Below are 21,723 nucleotides of genomic sequence, written 5' to 3' on the forward strand. Positions count from 1 at the left end.
CAGGCAGTAAAGAGAGCGAATGGTATGTTAGCTTTCATTGCAAAAGGATTTGAGTATAGGAGCAGAGAGGTTCTACTGCAGTTGTACAGGGTCTTGGTGAGACCACACCTGGAGTTTTGGTCCCAAATCTGAGGAAGGACATTATTGCCATAGAGGGATAGCACCAGTGATGGGATGTCAGGACTGTGGGGAAGTTTAGGATATTGAGATTCCTGAAACTGGGGTCGTTGTTCCCGATGTTGGGGAAGTCAGGACAAGGGGTCACAGCTTAAGGATAAGGGGGAAATCCTTTAAAAACCGAGATGAGAAGAACTTTTTTCACCAGAGAGTGGTGAATCTCTGGAACTCTCTGCCACAGAGGGTAGTTGAGGCCAGTTCATTGGCTATATTTAAGAGGGAGTTAGATGTGGCCCTTGTGGCTAAGGGGATCAGGGGTATGGAGAGAAGGCAGGTACGGGATACTGAGTTGGATGATCAGCCATGATCATATTGAATGGCGGTGCAGGCTCGAAGGGCCCGGCCTACTCCTGCACCTAATTTCTATGTTTCTATATACACACATGAGTAAATAAACTGATAAAGTGCATATAAACAGATAATGGGCTATTAATGTTCAGAGTTTTGTCCGAGCCAAGTTTAATAGCGTGATGGCTGTGGGGAAGTAGCTATTCCTAAAACTGGTTGTTGCAATTTTCATGCTCCTGTACCTTCTACCTGAAGGTAGCGGGGAGATGAGTGTGTGGCCAGGATGGTCATATGGCCACACATGTGACTGATAAATGATGTGACTGTTTACCTCTAAAACCAGCCACATCATGTAAAATACTATTTAGTCCTGCTGCCACCTGCCAAAATTTCTCAATAGTCTGGAGTCATCCAAGAACGCAAAGATTGTAAATTATTTTCCAGTTTCCCCAACCCTCAACTCGATAGAAGCTAGGAATGTGGACTTGTTGTTATTAGGCTGCAGTAATTCATTCAATTTCCTTATTTAACCAAGTCCACTAGCTCTTCATAATCTACTGTTCTCTCCCATCCCCAACCTTTCAACCCTACCCTCCAATTTTCCACTTTCACTCTTATCTGTCCTCTTAATATGTCCTCTGCATGCTCACATTTTAATGGGGCTGTCCCACTGTACGAGCTAATTCAAGAGTTCTCCCAAATTTCCCCTGATTCAAACTCTGAGAATTATGGTAATAGCCGCTCGTAGGTACTCGGGGCACTCGTGGACATTTTTCAACATGTTGAACATTCTTCACGAGCTTACCGCATTTCCCGAGTACCTGCCATTAGCGTTACGAGCCGCTAAGAGATGTCCCGAGCTCCAACGTACCCGCTACGTACATTCTACGTGCTTACCACGAGTTTGATTTTTTTTTTAACCCGGGAAAGCTCTTGAATTACCTCGTACAGTGGGACAGGCCCTTAACTGTCTTCAGAAAAGCAACTCTGACTCGCCAATTCTTTGGGCATCCATCCCATCACCAATCTCCCTTTCTACAAGTGCTGATGCCGTCTAAATTTGTCCCATCTTGCTCAGAACCCTGAATCCTTCCAGGCATCGCCCTGTATTTGCTGCAGTGGGAAACAATGACCTGTGTCACAAATGACATCCCCTTGGCAAAAGAAGTTTGACCAATGTACAGCTTTCCATTGCCGCTCCAATGTCATCTTTGTGGGTGGGTAAAAAGCGGTTTCCCTGTCTTATCAGCAATTGCCAGAGAATCAACTACTCTCTTCCCATTTCTCACACTATTGCTCAGTGTCCCACAAGATCCCTGTTTGAAGGATGATCCTATCTCTCTGTACTGCCCCTTGGTGACACCATTCAAACACATTGTAGTTGTTCTACCATACTTCTACCTCAATCACTGTCTCTAAATTGTCACACTGCATCAGCATCCAAAGATGGACATCATAAAATCCTACAGTTAAATATTATGAAGAAATCAATGTTTGACAGTGGGCTTTGCTGCAAACTCTGTTCTCTAGCCACTGTCATAATCTATTTCCCTTTCTATAATAAACAGGACCATCAAAATCAGTGATATTTAGATGAGGTTTAAACCACACCTGTGGCATTAGTAAGGCACAATGAAAATCTCTATTTGAGAAAGAGCAGTGTGGAAACAAAAGAAATGTATGCTTATCACACTGAAATACGATCCTAAAGAAGATTGAAAAGTATATGAATGTGGGAAACTGGAAACATGAAAAGATAACAGAGAGTATTAAGTGCATGCTCATTAAAATTAAATAAATGTTGATAACCAGACATTTGTCAGTGTGATATTGAATAGGCTGCCACAAAGAGTCATAAAGGAACATACTTAGAATTATTTCAGGAATCAAAATGGAAAGATCCTCAAATGTCCGCCAGCCCAATGTAATCCAGTGAAGTAGAGGCCTCAGCTTTACGTCTAAAGAAACTATATATCATTTGGGAGTATTGATAGCATTAGGCAGAAAAGAAGTGAAAATATCTCTTGGAGACAGGAGACCACAGATGCTGGGATTTGGAGCAAAAAACAAGCTGCTGGAAGAACTCAGCGGGTCAGGTGCTTGTTTCCAACTAGAGTTGTCTCTTAAGTAAGCTGAAAAAAATACTTCTGCAGCTGTTTAAAAAGGTGCAAATTGTGATCACACAACGGCTTAAAGAAAGTATTGGGGACTGTAAGCTGTACACATTCATCTGTCATACTTTTAACCTGCTTTTCATCCTTGTTAATCCTTGTGTATGAATCTTATGTTTTTTATGCACCCACGAACTGGAAAATGCATGAACATGTTCCATCTTTAAAAATTGATTGAAGTTAGATGGGGAAAATGGGCTGCTTCCTTTTTTCAAATCATGGGCATTACAAAGAATTTTTGCCTTTATTAATATGTAACTTACTATACTCCGTTATATATATCTCTCAGAATATTACCCCAACTGCGAAGTAGTATTCATGGGTATGGCTAATATTCATTCCATTCGGAAGAGTTTCCAGTCACTGAGATTTCTTTGTACTCAGATGCCAGACCCTGGAAAGTAAGTTATTTTTAACTTTGCTTTGATTTGCTAAAAAAGCTAGGGAATATTAATATATTCTTTAAATATTTGTTTATCAAAAAGGAAATGCACACAAATTAATTTTGAGACTAAGTTTTCTCTTTAAATCATTGTGAATCTTTTTTTAAATATTTATAATGAGAACTCCAATATTTTCTCGGCAAGACAACATGCAGAGATTTGTTTACAGTGAACAATGTTGGTATAGGACAGTAACATTTAATGTCCTGTTTGTTTGATGTAGCCACATGTATCAATTAATCTGAAATATCTTCCGCGATTGATTTTTAATTAGCAGTTGGTTATCAGCATTGGAAGGTACCAAGTGGCTTCAGCATTTGTCCACGCTCTTAAAAGCAGCAGTACTTGTAATCAATGCAGTCGATCGAGACCAGCGACCGGTTTTAGTACACTGCTCTGATGGTTGGGACAGAACACCACAGATAGTGGCTCTATCAAAATTATTGCTGGATCCTTATTACAGAACAATTGAGGTATTTATAAACATTAAGTTTAGTAGGAATTTAATATGCAAACAGGCTTTAGTAGCGACAAAGCGATGTTGATGTTGTTTTCTGCAGTGCACATATTGAGAAATCCTTGATTTATTTGGCACCATATTTTACAGGGCTTTCAGGTACTGGTAGAAATGGAATGGCTGGATTTTGGTCATAAATTTGCTGATCGGTGTGGCCATGGTGAAAACTCGGATGATTTTAATGAACGCTGTCCTGTGTTTCTTCAATGGTTGGATTGTGTCCACCAGTTACAGAGACAGTTCCCTTGTTCATTTGAGTTTAATGAAGCATTCCTTGTAAGTAGAATGAATTTTCCATTTAATGTTTACCTAATCAACATAATTGGCTATTCATTTATTTCATATATTTTTATTACAGGTTAAATTGGTGCAGCATACATATTCTTGCCTTTTTGGAACATTCCTGTGCAACAGTGCAAAGGAGCGTGAAGCGAAACACACTCAGGAAAGAACCTGTTCTGTTTGGTCACTACTGAGGCCTGCCAACAAAGCCTTTAGAAATCTTCTATACAGCTCACAATCTGAAACTGTATGTTTGTTTCCATCAGTCTCTGTAGGATGATTGTAGAACAATAGCAATTATCATAGAATTTACAATAATTTTTATTAATTTTAATGCAACGTAAATGATTTCTTACATTAAATTATTATTCAGCAACATTTTAAAAAAGCATCAAATGGCTTTGCATTAAGGGTAAAATGTGGTATATATTGGATTGCTTGCTTTTTTTCTGCAAATTTGTTATTTAATTTGTAAAAATTCTGGAAGAGTGTTTGGAGTGATTTCTTGAATCACTCCAGTGAACAACTCATAGCTACTAGTTGTATTGAATAGTAGGCAATTATTTGGAGAAACATGAATCATTACCTCTATCCTAAACACTTACACTTGACAAAGGTTACAATGTTCTTGCCTGAGAATAACGTTGATCAAATGCTTTTTATATCTCCTGTACGTCTATTATGTCACGTTTGGAAGAATACCAAGCATTTTTGCAAAATGTTCATTGGTTTTTACTTTTAAATTTTGATTATAAAAAGTTTACATAAAAGAAAATGTGTTTCTACTTGAACATCTAAATTAGGTACTGCATCCTGTGTGCCATGTAAGGAATTTGATGCTTTGGAATGCAGTGTACATCCCCAATTCATCTCCCTCTACACCTACTGATGACCACTGTGCACCTTATCCAGTTCCAAGGTCCATTCCTGAAGATCAGACAATGGGAAGGTGAGCTTCAAGCAGAGTATTTCAGCATAGAATTTGGGGTAGAAAAATTGTGATGACAAGATGGGATATATGATAATATCTTACATATTACATTTAGTGCATGTAAATTGGTATGGTATTTGAAGTAAGTTTGAATTGTTTATGGATTGAATACTTGGGTAATGATCTACAAGGATGTCTTGTTTACAAAAACTTTTCAAGTTCTTTAAACCATTTTTCAAAAATCAGGTTGACTTTTTGGTTCACAAATAAAGATACATCTTCAAAGTTTCAGCACAGTAGCGATATCATAAGATCATAAGTGATAGGAGTAGAATTAGGACATTCGGCCTATCGTCTACTCCGACATTCAATCATGGCTGATCTATCTCTCCCTCCTAACCTCATTCTCCTGTCTTCTCCCCATAACCTCTGACACCCATACTAATCAAGAATCTATCTATCTCTGCCTTGAATATATCCACTGAGTTGGCCTCCACAGCCTTCTGTGGCAAAGACTTCCACAGATTCACCATCCTCTGACTAAAGACTCATCTCCTTCCTAAAAGAACGTTGTTTAATTCTGAGGCTATGACCTCTGGTCCTAGACTCTCCCACTAATGGAAACATCGTACTTAAATATTTTAATTCATTTTTTTAAAGGCTTGAACAGGACTAGATCTTTTAAATCCATGAGCTTATTAACCACTTAGTTTAGGTCATAGCTTAACTCCATTTATTCACCTTTGTTCCATGATCCAGATGATCTTTGATGAACAAAAATATGTCAGACATGTTTGTGATACTATCACCTGACCTAGTCTAATAGCATTTGAGAAAATTCCAGATTTCCACAACCTTTTTTGAGGACAAAGTACTTTTTCAGCGAGACAGCATAGCTGTGGCCTTAAAATTGGGTTCCTTTGCATTTGACATCCTCCACCTCAAGAAATGATTTCTTTCTCTCACTACTGCGTCAAATATTTCAAATTTTGAAAATTGTCTTGTAGGTTCAGAGGAATAGAAACATAGAAAATAGTTGCAGGAGTAGGCCAATCGGCCCTTCGAGCCTGCACCGCCATTCAATATGATCATGGCTGATCATCCAACTCAGTATCCTGTACCTGCCCTCTCTCCATACCCCCTGATCCTTTTAGCCACAAGGGCCACATCTAACTGCCTCTTAAATGTAGCCAATGAACTGGCCTCAACTATCTTCTGTGGCAGAGAGTTCCAGCTCCCAGAATATAAGCTTAATTTATGGACTGTCCTCAATCTAACCTCTTAAACTTTGATGTATTTCTGGATAAGCTGCCTTATTTTTTTAATACATGTCCATTAGCTTTCAGTGTGTCCTGAATCGAGTCTCATAAATCTCAGCCGGTCCTCGAGTGCAAAGCTTCTTGCTTTTTAGAAAACATTGTTTTGTTTTGTAGTAGCTGAAAGGAAATAGCTAGTCAATATTTTCATCTAATAAAAATCCTGATTTTTTTTTTTTTTGTATGGCTAATATTGTAAAAATTCAATTCAATCAATTGCGAAAATACAGAGTTTGTCCTGTGGCTTATAACCTGAAATGTTCTCATCTCCAATTTTATCTTGAAAATGTTTCCATGAAGTAGTCATTGCTTCTTTGAATTGGATGTATGCAACAAATATCACATAATTGTTTGATGCATTGTAGAAATTGTTGCATCTGCAATTTTGTTTTCACAGGTATGAAACTATGATCAGTCCTGCACACTCATGGGTAAAAGATTGTTCAGTCAATTGGTAATAAATAAATATCCCCAACAGATGCATCACGTAACCTGAAAAATAGTGTTCAGGGCAGGAGTGAGCTAATTTGAGAGCATTTTATAGAACTGTTTGAAAGCCATTTAGCATTGTTCACAGCAAATAAAATGCAAGCAATTTATTTTGAGTTTTTAACTTATTTTTAGGCTCATTCCTCATTTACTAAAAGCCATTTCTTGTAGGGATCACAATTGTACAAATCAAGAAACCAGAAAGAGGGTTAATTTATTGTAGCATTTATTGATAAAATGCATCACTCTTAAATTGGAATATTGTTGTGGTGCAGTTATAAATCAACATTTCTGCATGTTTCTATTTGCTTATTCAGGTGATGAATTGAGGTTGTACTTGGAAAGGAACTATTTCAATTTTAACTCCCAATATCAACATAAATTACATCTAGGTATAGGTTTATTATTATCATGTGTACCAAGATACAGTGAAAATCTTTGTATTGCATGCTATCCAAACAGATTAGATATACCAAACATATATACGATCAAGTCAAACTCAAGTACAATAGATAGAGCAAAGGGGAAAATACAGATTGCAGAATGTGGCTGAGTGACTCGTGTAGAATTAAGCTCCCTTTGCTCCGCATCAAAGTCATAAGAGAATGAAGAATTCCACAAGTGCAATTTTTTAAATTATCAAAACCCATCATTTGCTGTTTCTCTGCGCTATAGTTTGTGCTGAATTGATAATGTGCCAGTTGATAGTACAGGTGCACAACCTTTTATCCGAAAGCCTTGGGACCAGACACTTTTCGTAATTCAGAATTTTTCGGCTTTCGGATTGGAAGATTTTTAGCGTAGATTTTAACGGCTGGCTCAGTGGTACAGTGCTCGGCTCGTATCCGCAAGGTCGCGAGTTTGCGCCTCGATCCCGGCAGTTACTCGATCGCGAGTTTGAGTCTTCAATGTAGTTTTTCTTGCAGAATAGGAGAGAATAGGGAGGGTTAGGCTGGGATCATTCTCTGCGAGATAATCTTAGTGTGGGAGACAAGTGTAGGAGAGGTGTACTGACTGTGTGGGCAGAACTTTGGAAGTGATTGTCCACCATTCTCAAAAGCCACTGTGTCTCCCTGTCCCTCCAACTCCAGAGGAATCCGCTCCAAGATGGGCCGCTACGGCGACAAGTGGCAGTTCGCCCACAGCCCGAGCTGCGGCCCCTCATCCGCAACCCGAGTTGGAGCGGGGCTGGGCTAGAGTTGTTGCTGGCTGTGAGTCTCTGGGATCTCTGTGCTTGCAGTGGGCCTGGGGGTCGGTGTCCCGATGAGGGGGCGCAGCTCGGGCTGTGGGCGAACTGCCACTTGTCGCTGTAGCGGCGCATCGGGGAGCAGGTTCTTGTTGGTCCTGACATCTCCGGCCACCCCCCTGGCCAGGAGCTGAGAGACGTCAGGACCACCAGAACCCGCTCCCCGATGCGCCGCTACAGCGACAAGTGGCACTTCGCCTACAGCCCGAGCTGCGCCCCCTCATCCGCAACCCGGGTTCCTTTGGAGTTGGAGCGGGGCTGGGCTAGAGTTGCTGCTGGCTGTGAGTCTCCGGGATCTCCGTGCTTGCAGTCGGTGTCCCGTTGGTCCTGATGTCTCCAGTCACCCCTCTGGACTGGAGCTGAGACTGGGAACTGTACCGCCCTTGCCCCCTCCCTCTGCAACTGCAAACAACCCCACAGTTCCCAGTCTCAGCTCCTGTACAGGGGTTGGCCGGAGACGTCACAGCCCGAGCTGCGCCCCCTCATCCGCAACCTCAAGACCAAGACGCACCTTGCACACCATCAGCTTCGGTCCCTACGGGGAGCGTGTTCCTCTGTAGTTGGAGCGAGGCTGGGCTGCTGCTGGCTGTGGGTCTCTGGGATCTCCGTGCTTGCAGTGGGCATGGGGGCCGGTGTCCCGTTGGTCCTGACGTCTCCGGTGACTGGCACTGGCTCCGACGTGAAGGCAGTGCAAAGCCCCCGCGCCGGTGCAATGGGCGGGGAGCTGGAGAGGGGAGGGAAGGGGTCACACACATGGCCTGGAAGCAGAGGGGTGTAGGTGGGGTGAAACTTAAGGGAGCGACAATCTGCTGCTGCCTGCCCGCTGAGTTAAAAAGTTCTCATGCAAGACTCACGATACACTGTGTATCGTGAGTCTACCGTGTGAACTTTTTAACTCAGCGGGCAGGCAGCAGCAGATTGTCAATTATTAACCCTCCCGCGCAATATACCCTCACCTTCTCTTTTATGAATGGGGATTTAGTTCCCCTTTCTTCGAGGACCGACCGGAGGTTCCGCTGTCACCTCTGCGGGCCGCCCTCGGTGAACGTCTTCAAGGACCTTTCTTCAAGGACTGAAAAAATGTCGCTATTCGGAGGTTTTCGTTATTTGGAACTTCGGATAAAAGGTTGTGCACCTGTATTGGATTTGAGCCTCGTTGCCAATGATGAAAACCCATTTTATAATCTATTTCATCCATTTCCTTTAACTCTTTGAACTCCATTCCACCTCTAAACCTGAGATCTTATTCTGAGCTACCATGTTTTCACTTTTATGTTGTGAAAATTAAACTGATGTAATTTACCTGTGGGATTACTGAATGGCAGGAAAAAAATGATGTAACCATGCAAGAATACGAGATTACCCAGTAACTATAAGATTTATTATGTTTCGTATTCTTCACAGAAAATAATGATATAAAGAGAAATAGGCCATATGGACCCATAATCGTCTGCCATTTAGTGTCCGTAAATAAATAAATCAATTCCATTTACCTGCTCTGAAGTTGATGAATTCCATTTACCTAAGAATCATTGATATTCTTGATGGCTGAGCATCCACATCCTTTGCAGAAGAAGATTCGAAAGCTTCACAAATGAAGGATTTTGTTTCCTCATCTCAGTGCTAAGTGAGCAATCCATTATTGAGATTTCTGAACTTCTCCACCTGGAGAAACTCTATCTTGGCACCTACCCAGTAAACTCCAAGATCACCTTACATTCTTCTCACTTGGATAAAATTCAAATCTACTCAACTTTCTCCTCAGAAGTCAACCTATCTTGCACTGCTTCTAAAGAAAGTATTATCATTACTTTGATAAGGAGACAAAAATGATAAACGGCTTGCCGAATTCATCTCGTCAAATCCCCAACTAATTGTAGCAAGACTTATTTCCAATTACCTCTGTGAATTTAGGTTAACAATATCAGTTTCTTAGCCAACTGCCCACCCTGTCTGCTTGTTCACTTTACGTAATTTCATCAGTTTTGAAAGCTATTTGCACTAGGATTCACAGTTTTTTTGGATTGGTTGAAATGGGAACAGGTAAACTATTCACCATACTAATTGCGTGGATGAAGAAAAATAGTGTTGTATATCCAAGTTTAAAAAGTTACAGACTACGATTATTCTTTCGATAATAAAGGTGCTTCCAATTTTGCTACTGAATTGGTCTCTCTACATTTTTAAGGTTTGGTTTCACTGTTAATTTTCCTTCAAAAAGCAGAAGTAATTTCTTCATAGCTGCGGCATCAAATCTTAAAGTATTTCAAATAAATACCACTGAGTCTTTTATATGACAAGTTCACTCATTTGTACCCATGGTCTATCATTCCAAGCTTAATATCCTTCTGATGAATAATCTGCAATGCATTCTTTGCAATCTATGCCCCTCCTAAGTTGTGATGCCCAAACTAAATTCAGCGCCCTGATGGACTCTGAGTATGCCTCTGTACAACAAAAAGAAGGATTCTTCTCCTTTGTATTTCAGTTTGTTTGAAATGATGACTATGTTTTATTGGCCTCTTTGATTGCTGTTTATTCCTTTCCGCCAGCTTTTAATGATTCCTGTACGTGAACTCCTCAGTAATGACTAATTTCTCATCCTCCAGGTAATATTCTATTTTTCTTGCGTCCAAAGGGATGTCTGCAACTTTACACGTTTGTTAGTTTCACCTGCTCCCATCTCCACTATTCACATTCACCAATAACAAAATGCTGTTTGTCAACTTAGATCTACAACTCTACTTCTTCATCCATGTGAAACTTGAGCCTCCAGGATGCGTCCCTGGAGAATATCACTTGTTGCTATACACTTCATTTAATATTTCATTTTTTGTACTCTTGACTTGCCAACTATTAAGTTGTGAGATTTGCCTTCAGACAAAATGACAAATAGATTACAGCTGTTTGTATGCAAGGTGATTTAAACAAAAATGCTAAACATGGCATGGGTGTTATTTCTATTTTGAAGTTTACTAACCAACTGAATACAGTTTTTAGGAGTGTGAACTGCACCAGAATAGTTAATCTTGCCTTATTCTGGCAAGTGGAATAGTGGGTATATTGATATATTTAGTAGTGCTCTCTTTCTGACACCTTTCTTTTTGCAAACAGGTTACCAAAGACAAGATCATTTGACAACCTGACAACTGTTTGTGATAATCCTGGGCCTACGGCAAATCGACGCTCCAGCGATCCAAGCCTAAATGACAAATGGCAGGAGCATCGCAAGTCATTGGAACTTAATAGTGTTGGATTTGGAGAATTGATGGATGGGAATGGACTAGATGATTCCTTCAGCAATGAAGCACTGGAATTGGGAAAACTGGGAAAGAATCCATTAGGAGCCGAACTTTCTGTGGCTGCTGGTGTTGGGGAAGGTCAAATAGAGAATATTTTACAAGAAGCTTCTAAAGAGGATGGTGGGTTGAGGGAACAATCAAAGGAAGTAACAGTAATAGAAGTAAAACAAGAAGTAAACGTATTAGGTAGTGAAAGTGAGCTTGATTCTGGCCTGAGTAACCAGTTGGTAACTTTTGTCACGGACTCTTCAGAAACGTTAGCAATTAATGAAATGAAAGATGCTGAGCCTGAATCTGGGCTTGTTACAAGCTCAGATGAAGAGACTCAGGAGAACTTTTTGGAGTCCATTAATCATATTCAAATGCTACCTTGTGTAAGAGATGTTCCAGCTGATGGCCTACCAAGCTATACAAATCCATTTGTTGCAGTAGAGGATTTTGTTGACTCAAACGTTGAACCAGAAAGTCACTTTACTACACCACAACCTTGCTTACCACAATTATTTGCTACAGACAATCTGGAGGAGAAAATATCTACGTTGGAAAGTTCTACAGAAACGTTAACAGAAGATGGAGCAAAGCAGGATGTGCCACAAACCTACTCTAATAAACTTTATTTGAATACTAGGGCCAATGGTACCTTGCTACCTATTACAGACTCTGATGATTTTTCTCCGTTTTTGCCTGAAAACCAGGACACGGTAGTGAAATTGAGATCATCCGATGCAAATAGGACTTTGGTTAAAAGCGTCCAGAGTACACAGCCTCCTCCTTGTGCCTTGTCATTCGATGAATGTAAGGATGGATTTACTCCAAATGGAGAAGAGAGTAATGAAAATACAATAATCGAGAAAGCAGTGGATTTTGGGAGTGGTGTTCAAAGAAATATCACAGCTAATGGACTCTGTATGAATGGAGATGAAGGAAGGGGGAAAATGGTTTTAAGTAGACAAGTTTCTGCAGCGAGTTGCAGTTCTTTGCAGTTTCCATCTGGCCATTTTAGGAACCCCCAGTTCAAGTGGCCTCAATACTATTCTGGAAAACAGCAGCCAATAACAAGCCCAGATCAACCTGCGCGAAGCCACTTAGATGACGATGGACTAGCCACGTACAGTGACGTTATTCAACAGCGACTCCGTCAGATGGAGTCAGGGCATCAACAAGAAGTAGAAACTTTGAAAAAACAGGTACAAGAACTGTGGAGCAGGCTGGAATGTCAGCATTTTAGCAATTCATCTCTGCGATTTAATGGAGATTTTAGTGATGAAGTGGTAAGTAAAGGACATTTCAGTTTTCATATATTCTGATTGTTAATTATGCATACAACAGTTTTGTTTTTTGTTCTTTTATGACCAAGTTGACAAACACTTTTTTCACTGTAATTATAATCGTGAAGGCTCTCATTTGTACATTGTGGCTGCTGCACTGGTCAAATTGTGTGACATCTAGCTCATTATTTGTTTGAGACTTTTCACACTTTCAGCTATTCGTCAATGATTAGCAAGTACAACAAAGGATGGGATGAATTATTGAATCATATATAGTTTACAACACAGAAGGAAGCTATTTAGCTCGTCATGTCTATCTTACACAATAAATAATTACCCATCCAGATTCCATCTTCCAGCCCCGGGTCCATGGACACACAGGTCATTAAGAACTCATTAAGTACATATCCAAGTACTTTAAAGTACTGATTAAGTACTTCAAGATTCAAGATGGCGCCGCTGGCTTAACAGCTGCGGCCCACTTGCAGGCTGTCTGTTTTTTTTTTCTTTCTTTTTGTTCCTTTGTCATGTTTTAGTTAATTTTGTTTTGTTTTATTAAGTTGTGTACGTGTGGTGGTGGGGTGGGAGAAACATGTTTGGTATCTTCCTTCGGGGGATGCGACTTTTTTTCTGTCGTATTCCCCGTCCCCGTCTCCGTCTGCGCCGAGGCCTAATGGCGGAGCTGGTGGCCTCGGAGCTGCGGCAGCGGCAGCGGCAACAGAGCCTCGACTTGGCCTCGGAGCTGTGGCGGCGGCAGCGGCAGCGGAGACCCGACTCGGCCCCAGAACCGTGGCAGCGGCAGCGGAGACCCGACTCAGCCTCGGAGCTGTGGCAACGGCAGCGACCACCCGCGAAGTTTGAACTGGCCTGTTCGCGGAGCACGGTTGAGCGGCGGGATTTACCATCACCCGGTGGGGTCACAACATCTGGAGCTTGGATCGCCTCGGCGCAGAGGGAGAACAAAGAGGGAAGAGACAGAGACTTTAAGATTTTGCCTTACATCACAGTGAGGAGGTGTTTGGTGAGCTGACTGTGGTGGATGTGTTGATTGTGTGTTTTTGTCATTTTTTATTATACGTTTGACTGCAGGGAAACAAAATGAGATAGGTATCTCTGTGTCTGCAACTTACGATATTGACTTCCAAAATACCCACTGTCCTTTGGGTGCAAAAACAGTTCCTCCTCTCCCCTCCACTGTTTTAGCCAATTCATTTAATTTAATGTTGTTTGATTTTTTACCTCATTGCCAAAAGATATGCACCTCAATGTGGTCTGCCCTCATTCTCCTTTATAAAGGAAATGCCCCTGGTTTACCCAATTGTATTTTGCAGTTAGAATTATCCCGCCTTGCCAATGTCTTTGAAGATCTCCTGTGCATGCTGCCCTCTAATCAGTGCTGTCATATCTTTCCAGTAATGCAGTGACGAGAACTATACATAGTGGTCAAGTTGTGGTTTAATTAGCAATCCAGATTTCCAAGTTTGCTTTTCTAAATAGATGTTTGTACTGTCCCTTGGATTAGATTTAATGGCATTGGGTATTTCTATATTAATTCTATATTCATTTGGTTTCACTTGTACAAATTTGATTGTCTTCATAACGTACCCTACACAGATATTTCTTGCCTTGCAAGAAATTTACCCAGTGGCATGGAGCTGGGTTCCAGATAGGAGCAGCTGACTTTCAGTTCTACTTTTACTGCCGATATCTTTGACATTTTCACCTCACTACGCTTTCATCTCCTGTTCTTTTCTTCATGAGGCATCCAGGTACATTTTTCCGCATTCACCATGCCACATCAATACAAATTGTTGTGAAAGAATTGTGACATGCAACAGATTAATTATTCAAACAAAGCAACAGGATCAAGGTATTTAAGTACTGTGACAAAAAGTACACTGTGAACAGAGTTTATTTAATTAATACACTTGCAATAACAGCCTTATATCATGACCCTTATCATTTTAAATCAAAACTTAGAAACTGCTTTCCTCAAGTGGTATTCATACAAAATTTCTGAGAAAGGCCTCATGCAAGATAGTGGAAGACAAAGTTAACTTAATTCAAACAAGTAAATTGGCTCCTTTATTTGTGAGATCTTTCTAACGCGCCAAACTTGATTGATTAATCTTGGATAAGAAGATGATTGATCCCCTATTCTTGTAATGTGTATGATCTGAAATTTAATGCAACAATAGAATTCACCAAAGATTATTGTTCTCAGCCTGATTTTTCAAATGGCAAGAAGCTGGATTTAAATTGGTCACCACATCTGGAGAACAGTTCAATACAGACTACGGAATATTGAAACTATGCTGTATGTTGAATGTTTCCCCAGCTGAAATTATTTCAGGTCATTGGAATTTTTCCATTAAACAGCCTGAAGTTCCAAGGTGTTTTCTTACGTGCTGCATGTGATTTCAGTTCTGTAAAATCAGCTATAGTATAGCATTTGGAAAAAATGGAAAAAGATAAATGTACAAAGAAAAATCTAATTTTTTTAAAGTTTTAGTAATTTAAATACTTCAATGAGGAGCTAATGGTAATTTGTGGTAATATTTTCATTGGATTGCTGTATGTAAATGATGGTGCACTATGTATTATAATTATTTTGTTGATTGTGGGTAATTAAAAATACTGACGTTTTAATTGATGTCCATCTGAAATGTTTACAATAGCAGCAATCTCTGGTCAGAATTTTGTAGCATATTTTGGAACAAGCTACACCCTAAACATCTTAATTGCTTTTGTGTATAGTCATTAAGAAGTTATACAGCATAAAATGAATGACTTGTGCTATAAAACTAACATTTGCACGTAAAAATTTCAAAATGGATAATTATTATAATTATTCATTCAATTTAGCATTTGTGTATTGTAAAATAGTAATAGATATTTTAAATTGCCCGTATTTCATCATAAAACAAAGAAAATGTTGATTGAACGAAGTTGTGTGAGGTTTAATTTAAAAATAATAATTTTGTTTACTTAACGTTGCATCAGTTGCTTGAATTCTTATGATAAATTAATAAAATGAAAATCCTCATCCACACTATTGTTACCTTCAGAGTCAACTATTCCTTCACAAATTGTATGTATCAACCCAAGCATGCTGCATAATTGCTGATTAATAATTAAAATCAGTTTTGTATATGTGCTTATTGAAAATCTGCTTTGAACTTTATCAATGGTTATCCTTTCATTTCCAGCAGCTGTTATGATTGTATGAGCACTTGGTGTATTCTTCCTCATTTTAAAGTCTAAAGAATGTTCTGATACCTACTGAAGATCTTTACACTGACTTCAATGCTTGCAGGTTTCTCCTTGAAATACAATGTTTACCCATGGTGAAAGTCACCAGTGATACACACACACATATTTTAAGGCAGCATATGTCAATTCTGAAAACATTGGAGCCAATAGCTATTTCATTCCCTCAACATCCAGCTGTTGGTGATCCAAAGGCAGCAAATCATGCAGGTTATTGTGCAGGAAATGCTCCTTCACCTGCAGGAGTCTGCTGCACCATCTGCCTTGGAGTCACCACACAAACCAAATGATGAACATTGATCAACCTGGGCCCTTTTCTAATTACTTGGCATGTATTTAGCTAGTGTGCACACAACATAAACTAAACTGGTATGATACATAAACTGTGATGTTAACAGACTCCTGCCATATTAAAAAAAAGTGTTTCCATTGTTTCATCCATTATGTAAGTGCATTGTGATGCTCATTAAACTGGCATCAAGATTTATGATAGCCAGCTGCATACGGCATGGCCTTGTCATGAGGCCACAGACTGCCACAAATTACAGTAAGCGCTGAGAAGCAGTAGCTTGGAAAATCCTTCTCTGGCTAGACTTTGGCACAACTTTCTGACTAGAGTACCATTAAATTCACCAATCACCAAATTCCTAAACCTAATCTTTGCTCTGTTACTAATTTGAATATCAACCTCTTGCCACAGTATAATTTTATACAAATCATATCCAACCCATATTTTATAAATGACATCCTGTCCCACATGGTATAAAATTATCATTCCTGTGCATCATTTGGTGTCTATCTTTTATGAGCCTTTGCCTTTATCAATGCTCTTACTCAGTGCTGCGTTTGGACCTACAGCTCAGTAGAACAGTACAACACAAGAACACACCCTTCAGCCCATATTGTCTGCGGAGAACATGATGCCAAGACCATTGCTTATCTACCTGCAAATAACCCTCCATTCCCTGAATATTCATATGCCTATCCAAAATTATCTTAAATGCCATTATGGTGTCTGCCTAAACTAGCAACCCCGTCAGCCCATTCCAGGCACTCACCACACTCGGCATGGGAGAAAAAATAATTGCCCCACATATCTCCTTTAAACGTTGCCCCTCACCTTAAAGCTATGCCCTCTAATATTTGATCTTTTCATCAATATGGCATAAGACCACTTTCAGGGGATAGAAATGAAGGTTTGGTTGAGTGGATTACCTCATGCATTTCAGGCATGGTGGAGTAATTGTTAACAGTTAAGTCACTGGCGGAGTGGTAGTGATAGGAGGGCAATTGTTTCATGAGTGTAAACAGCAGTTCACATGCCTTATGATACCACTGTTCCGTGTTAGATTGCCAGGATGGATAAGGTGCTTTTGCAGGACGGATAACTACGACTTCTATGAAACCTCATTGAATGTTGATGTAGACATCCATAATGACAGCAGCCTGAGCCTGCTTCCAGATATAGGCAATTGAAAGCCCTGTACAAGGTGATAGGGCTGGATCCCATGGGGTCTGATAGTGCAGAGTTTCTGCCAATGCATAAAGCATTCCATGCTTATCTGTCAGTCATCTTTAATTTTATTAATAATATTGGAAATCTGAAATGAAACTTCACATTGCCTCGAATGATATTTAAAACCTGATTCTCTATTACAACTTAAGAAAATTATTTGTGGCTCTAATTAAATCTAATATTGAAATATTCGATGTGTAAAATTGACAGTTCGACCTCTGAACATTTGCAGGTTTGATTTCAACCAAGCAGTTGGGAATGTTGCTTTTGCACGTGTATTGATTAAGAATCGCAAGCACCTAATAGGTGCCTCATTCGTCAATGCTATGATCACTGTATCAAAATATGTATGTACGTGGGCATCAGATGAGGGTAGTTTAGTTTAAAGATACAGTGTGGAAACAGGCCCTTCGGCCCATCGACTCCACGCCGACCAACAATCACCCATACATTAGTTCTATCCTACACACTGGGGTTAATTTACTGAAGCCAATTAACCTATAAGCCTGCAAATTTTTGGAATGTGGGAGGAAACCAGTTCACCCCTTAGAAAACCCATACAGTCACAGGGTGAACATATAAACTCTGTACAGACTGCACCCATAGTTAGGATTGCACCCTGGTCTCTGGTGCTGTAAGGCAGCAGCTCTACTGCTGCCACTGTGCCGTAGGGGATACCTTGCATGCAACAGCATCCGCAGCCAAATAGCCTACCAGCGCTCCCTCACATTCTAACAAAGGTAGAATCAACATGAATAAGGCAGATGGAATTTTAACATACAAAACACCATCTTCAGAAATGTGTAATATGGAAGAAATGATGGAAAGAAAATTATCTTGAGTAATATGTGAAAGTCTGAAGAAGGGTCCCGAATGCAAATGTCACCTATCCATATTCCTCTGAGATGCTGCCTGATCCGATGAGTTATTCCTGCACTTTGTGTCTCTTTTTGTCACTCAGCACCTAAAAATCATATCAACTGTCTCTAAACAGCTATTTCAGATTTTAGCAAAGTAATCAGAATCCATCTTGTATTTGTACAAAACAGATCAAATTATTTTCTTCCAACAAAGTGAAATATATTTTCACTGAACCTCCAGAAAAGACTTGGGAGGCACAGATTTATTAACTAACAGAATGTATGATTTCACAAAGAAAGAGCTGAACAGTCTACCAAAATGTCTGCTTCTGTGCTTATTTTGACATTCTCTGGATTTATTAATTTGTGTTTAAGAACATAACGTAATTGTTGTTTTTTTTGCAAGATTCTACTGATTTCTATTCCATAAAACATGCTATTTGTGAAAAACTCCTTGAGTTCAAAGCTCTGTTACATTATTTTGCTGCAAAATAAAGTTATGCTCTTTGAAGTCACAAGCACATAGGAATAAAACAGATAGGAATATAACACTGGGCCTGTTTGAATCATTGAACAACAATATTTTAATGTTGATGTCATTTTAAGATGTTGGGTAAGCATTATATGTTTAAATATTGATTATATTATACCTTTCTTTATCTATAATTAGACCTCTATCCCAGACTCTGAGAGTAATATGGATCAAAATTGCTTATCTCGCTGTAGCACGGAAATATTCTCCGAAACTAGTTGGGAACAAGTGGAGAAACAGGACACAGAGGTGAGAAATACAGCTTCAACAAATGCTAGAAACTACCCAGAATTTTAACGATGAATTCATATCGAAATGTACTATTGTATCAAAAGTTACTTGAGGAAAAAAGAATATCAACACCGTGACTTTTCGTGTGATGCAGAGCGAACCCAAATCGTGGCCATGCTGGCGGTTAGATATAGGTGGTGGCCAATGTATATAAGGGAAATTTTGGATATGAACTTTTCCAGATTGAGGAGCTGTAGGTAGTATTAGTGCTGTAGTCTATTAAAATATTCATTAAGAGTTTGAGAACTGTTACAGAAGTTGAAGAAGAAAGAATAGACTACAAGAGAATGAGAGTGGTCAAGAAATCGATGAAAAGAGTGAATTAAGGAAAAAGTGAAAAAGGCCAGGGACAGCTTTATTACCACAGAAGAATACTATCTGCCAGCTTAAGCATGTATTGTGCAATGAAGACAACACAGAAGTCAGAATTTTAGGACGATTGTGAAGTTAATTCAGTCCCAGAGTTTACTCAGATCATCAGCTGTACCAAATTGTTTTTGACCTATTTGAAAAATCTACAATGAAGTCACGATATAAAGGTGGGTGAGAATTTGGATATTTTCCTGAAATAAGGCTATTAGTCCCATTCGCAAACTGGATTAATTTTTAAAGGGATTATATTTACATTCAGACTGACAGTCGTTCCTGGAAAAAATATGATGTCATTGCATTTAAGCTTCAACTAATTGAATTGTACTGTGAACGACACAATGGTAGGTTTTAACTTGGTAGTTCGTACCTATATATTAGAAGTAAATTATTACTGTCTTGATGGTTTTAGAATGAAAATATAGTACAATTCAAGATATGTCGGGACATGTACATTTTTAATGGAACATGAGCAAGGTTTTGGAAAATTGATATTGGGAAAGTTAATGAAAAGGAAAGCCCAATATTAGTGGCACAAATGTCATTTCCTGAATCCATTTGCTCACGATCACCAATTTATTGAGAATAGGAAATTGATCTGTCAACACTGCTTATTTTCATATGTTTTAAATTGTTCAAATTTGATGTTTAAATTTAATTGTTTTAAATTATGTTATAAATTGGAGTTGTGTTATTCTGCATGGTTTAAGTTGTGCCGCAGTTTCTTGCTTGCAAAGATCCCCAGTTATTGCATTAACCAGAACTAAATTGCCAACGTGATAACTAAAAGAACGACATTGAGCTTTGTGCTATGCCATTCAATGAGATTTTGGTTGATCTTTTACCTCAGCACCATTTTTTTTTGTACTAATTCTTTATTTCCCAATCCAAAAATCTGTTTTGAACTTTTTCGTCATCTGAGCTGCCACAGGCTCCCAGGATTGAGAAAGAATGTCTTCTCATCTCAAACCTGAAAACCAACCCCTTATTTTGAGACTGATTTATGTTTCTAGACACCTCAGCCAGGGAATACTCATTTACCCTGACAAGTCTCAAAGATCCTGTGTGCTTTAATGTCACATCTCATTCATTTTAAAATCTAGGGAATGTAGCCCAGTCATACGAATCTCTCTTTATAGAACAGGCTGCCAGCTCCCTATCCAGGTAATGAATCTGACAAACAGAAGAGTATAAACAGAAACAAAGAAACACGTAATAGGTCTGGTAGCATCTGTGGAAAGAGCAGCAAAGTTAATTTTTCGATTGATTACTTTTTATCATGACTTGTTGGTTTGTAATGCCTGAAGTTTTCTATTATCATTGTAAGTTTTTGAGTTTTTGTTTATAACCAGTTCAGTTGCTCTTCTCTCACTTTCACTTTTATGTTACTCTGGTATGTTTGGTTGTTCATTGAATATATTTTGTTTTCTCAATCAATTTTCTTTAATTGAGTTATTATTGTAGAGACTGATATTCATTGATATTCACATTTTCAAGTTGGAAATTTGAATGTCAACACTGTCTAATAATGTCCACAGCATTTTCATAGAACTTTAACTATATTTGCATGTGTTTGAAGAGCAATGTTAATTTAGATTTTCCACAAGATAATAATTTATGTCATGATTAGGCGAAGAATTTTTGAGAAACTAGAAGCTCCAAAAGTATATACAACACTTGAAAATTTGGAATGGCGCTGTTATCTTGGCCCATGCATTCTTGGATTAACAATATCTCTTCTTAGGTAACTCGATGGTATCCTGATCATTTGGCTCCACAGTGCTATGGTTGTGAAAGTCGATTTTGGCTAGCTAGCAGAAAACACCATTGCAGGTACTACGCTGAGAAAGAAATGTCAGTGTAACTAAATGTTCTCTTTTGCCTAGTCTTATTTTCAGAACTTTTTTTTTTTGGTTATATAATTATTTTGTAATGTCATGAAAACACAGATGTGACATATTGAAACAAAGTGCAGCAAAATTTCACTTATTTTATACACGTTCAAAAATAATCCACGGCTTGGAAAATTCATGGCACCAGATGAAAATATTATTAATCATACATTTTGCACTGCATCATTTGCAACCAGCATTCAATTCTTATGATGATTTTCATGCTTTTGTCAACATAATTATTTTTATAGCTGGGTCTAATTTTATATAAGGAATAAATCCTCTAAGAATCTGTAATTTCAGCATATCTACTACTCTTTTGGTATCCACTGGTTTGATATTTATGCAGGTGAAATTAAACTTATAATTGTCTTGATTCTTTAGCCATTTTATTTTGATCACTGCAGGTTTCCACATTGTCAAAAATTGCAGTTAACAGTTTTTCCCCAAAATGATAGTGTCAAATTAGATGTGTAAGAAGGAACGGCCGATGCTGGTTTAAACCGAAGATAGACACAAAAAGCTGGAGTAACTCAGCGGGACAGGCAGCATCTATGGAGAGA

General features: G+C 39.0%; 1 protein-coding gene across 6 annotated transcripts in view; it reads left to right on the forward strand.

The window, feature by feature from the left end:
• The window catches only part of mtmr3 (myotubularin related protein 3), a 95,759-nt gene that overhangs the window by 67,402 nt on the left and 6,634 nt on the right, over nucleotides 1-21,723 (forward strand). For 5 of the 6 annotated variants that reach the window (XM_055655643.1, XM_055655645.1, XM_055655642.1 and 2 more), the window contains 8 exons: nucleotides 2,926-3,037; nucleotides 3,354-3,552; nucleotides 3,687-3,872; nucleotides 3,955-4,125; nucleotides 4,682-4,827; nucleotides 10,975-12,433; nucleotides 18,747-18,857; nucleotides 21,013-21,101. In XM_055655643.1, the coding sequence (XP_055511618.1) occupies nucleotides 2,926-3,037; nucleotides 3,354-3,552; nucleotides 3,687-3,872; nucleotides 3,955-4,125; nucleotides 4,682-4,827; nucleotides 10,975-12,433; nucleotides 18,747-18,857; nucleotides 21,013-21,101 (2,473 nt within the window). Of the gene's footprint in view, nucleotides 1-2,925; nucleotides 3,038-3,353; nucleotides 3,553-3,686; nucleotides 3,873-3,954; nucleotides 4,126-4,681; nucleotides 4,828-10,974; nucleotides 12,434-18,746; nucleotides 19,439-21,012; nucleotides 21,102-21,723 lie in introns of all 6 variants that reach the window. The other variant, XR_008725503.1, reaches the window with a different exon arrangement.

Source organism: Leucoraja erinacea, chromosome 25 (assembly GCF_028641065.1).
Source record: "Leucoraja erinacea ecotype New England chromosome 25, Leri_hhj_1, whole genome shotgun sequence".
Lineage (NCBI taxonomy): Eukaryota > Metazoa > Chordata > Chondrichthyes > Rajiformes > Rajidae > Leucoraja > Leucoraja erinaceus.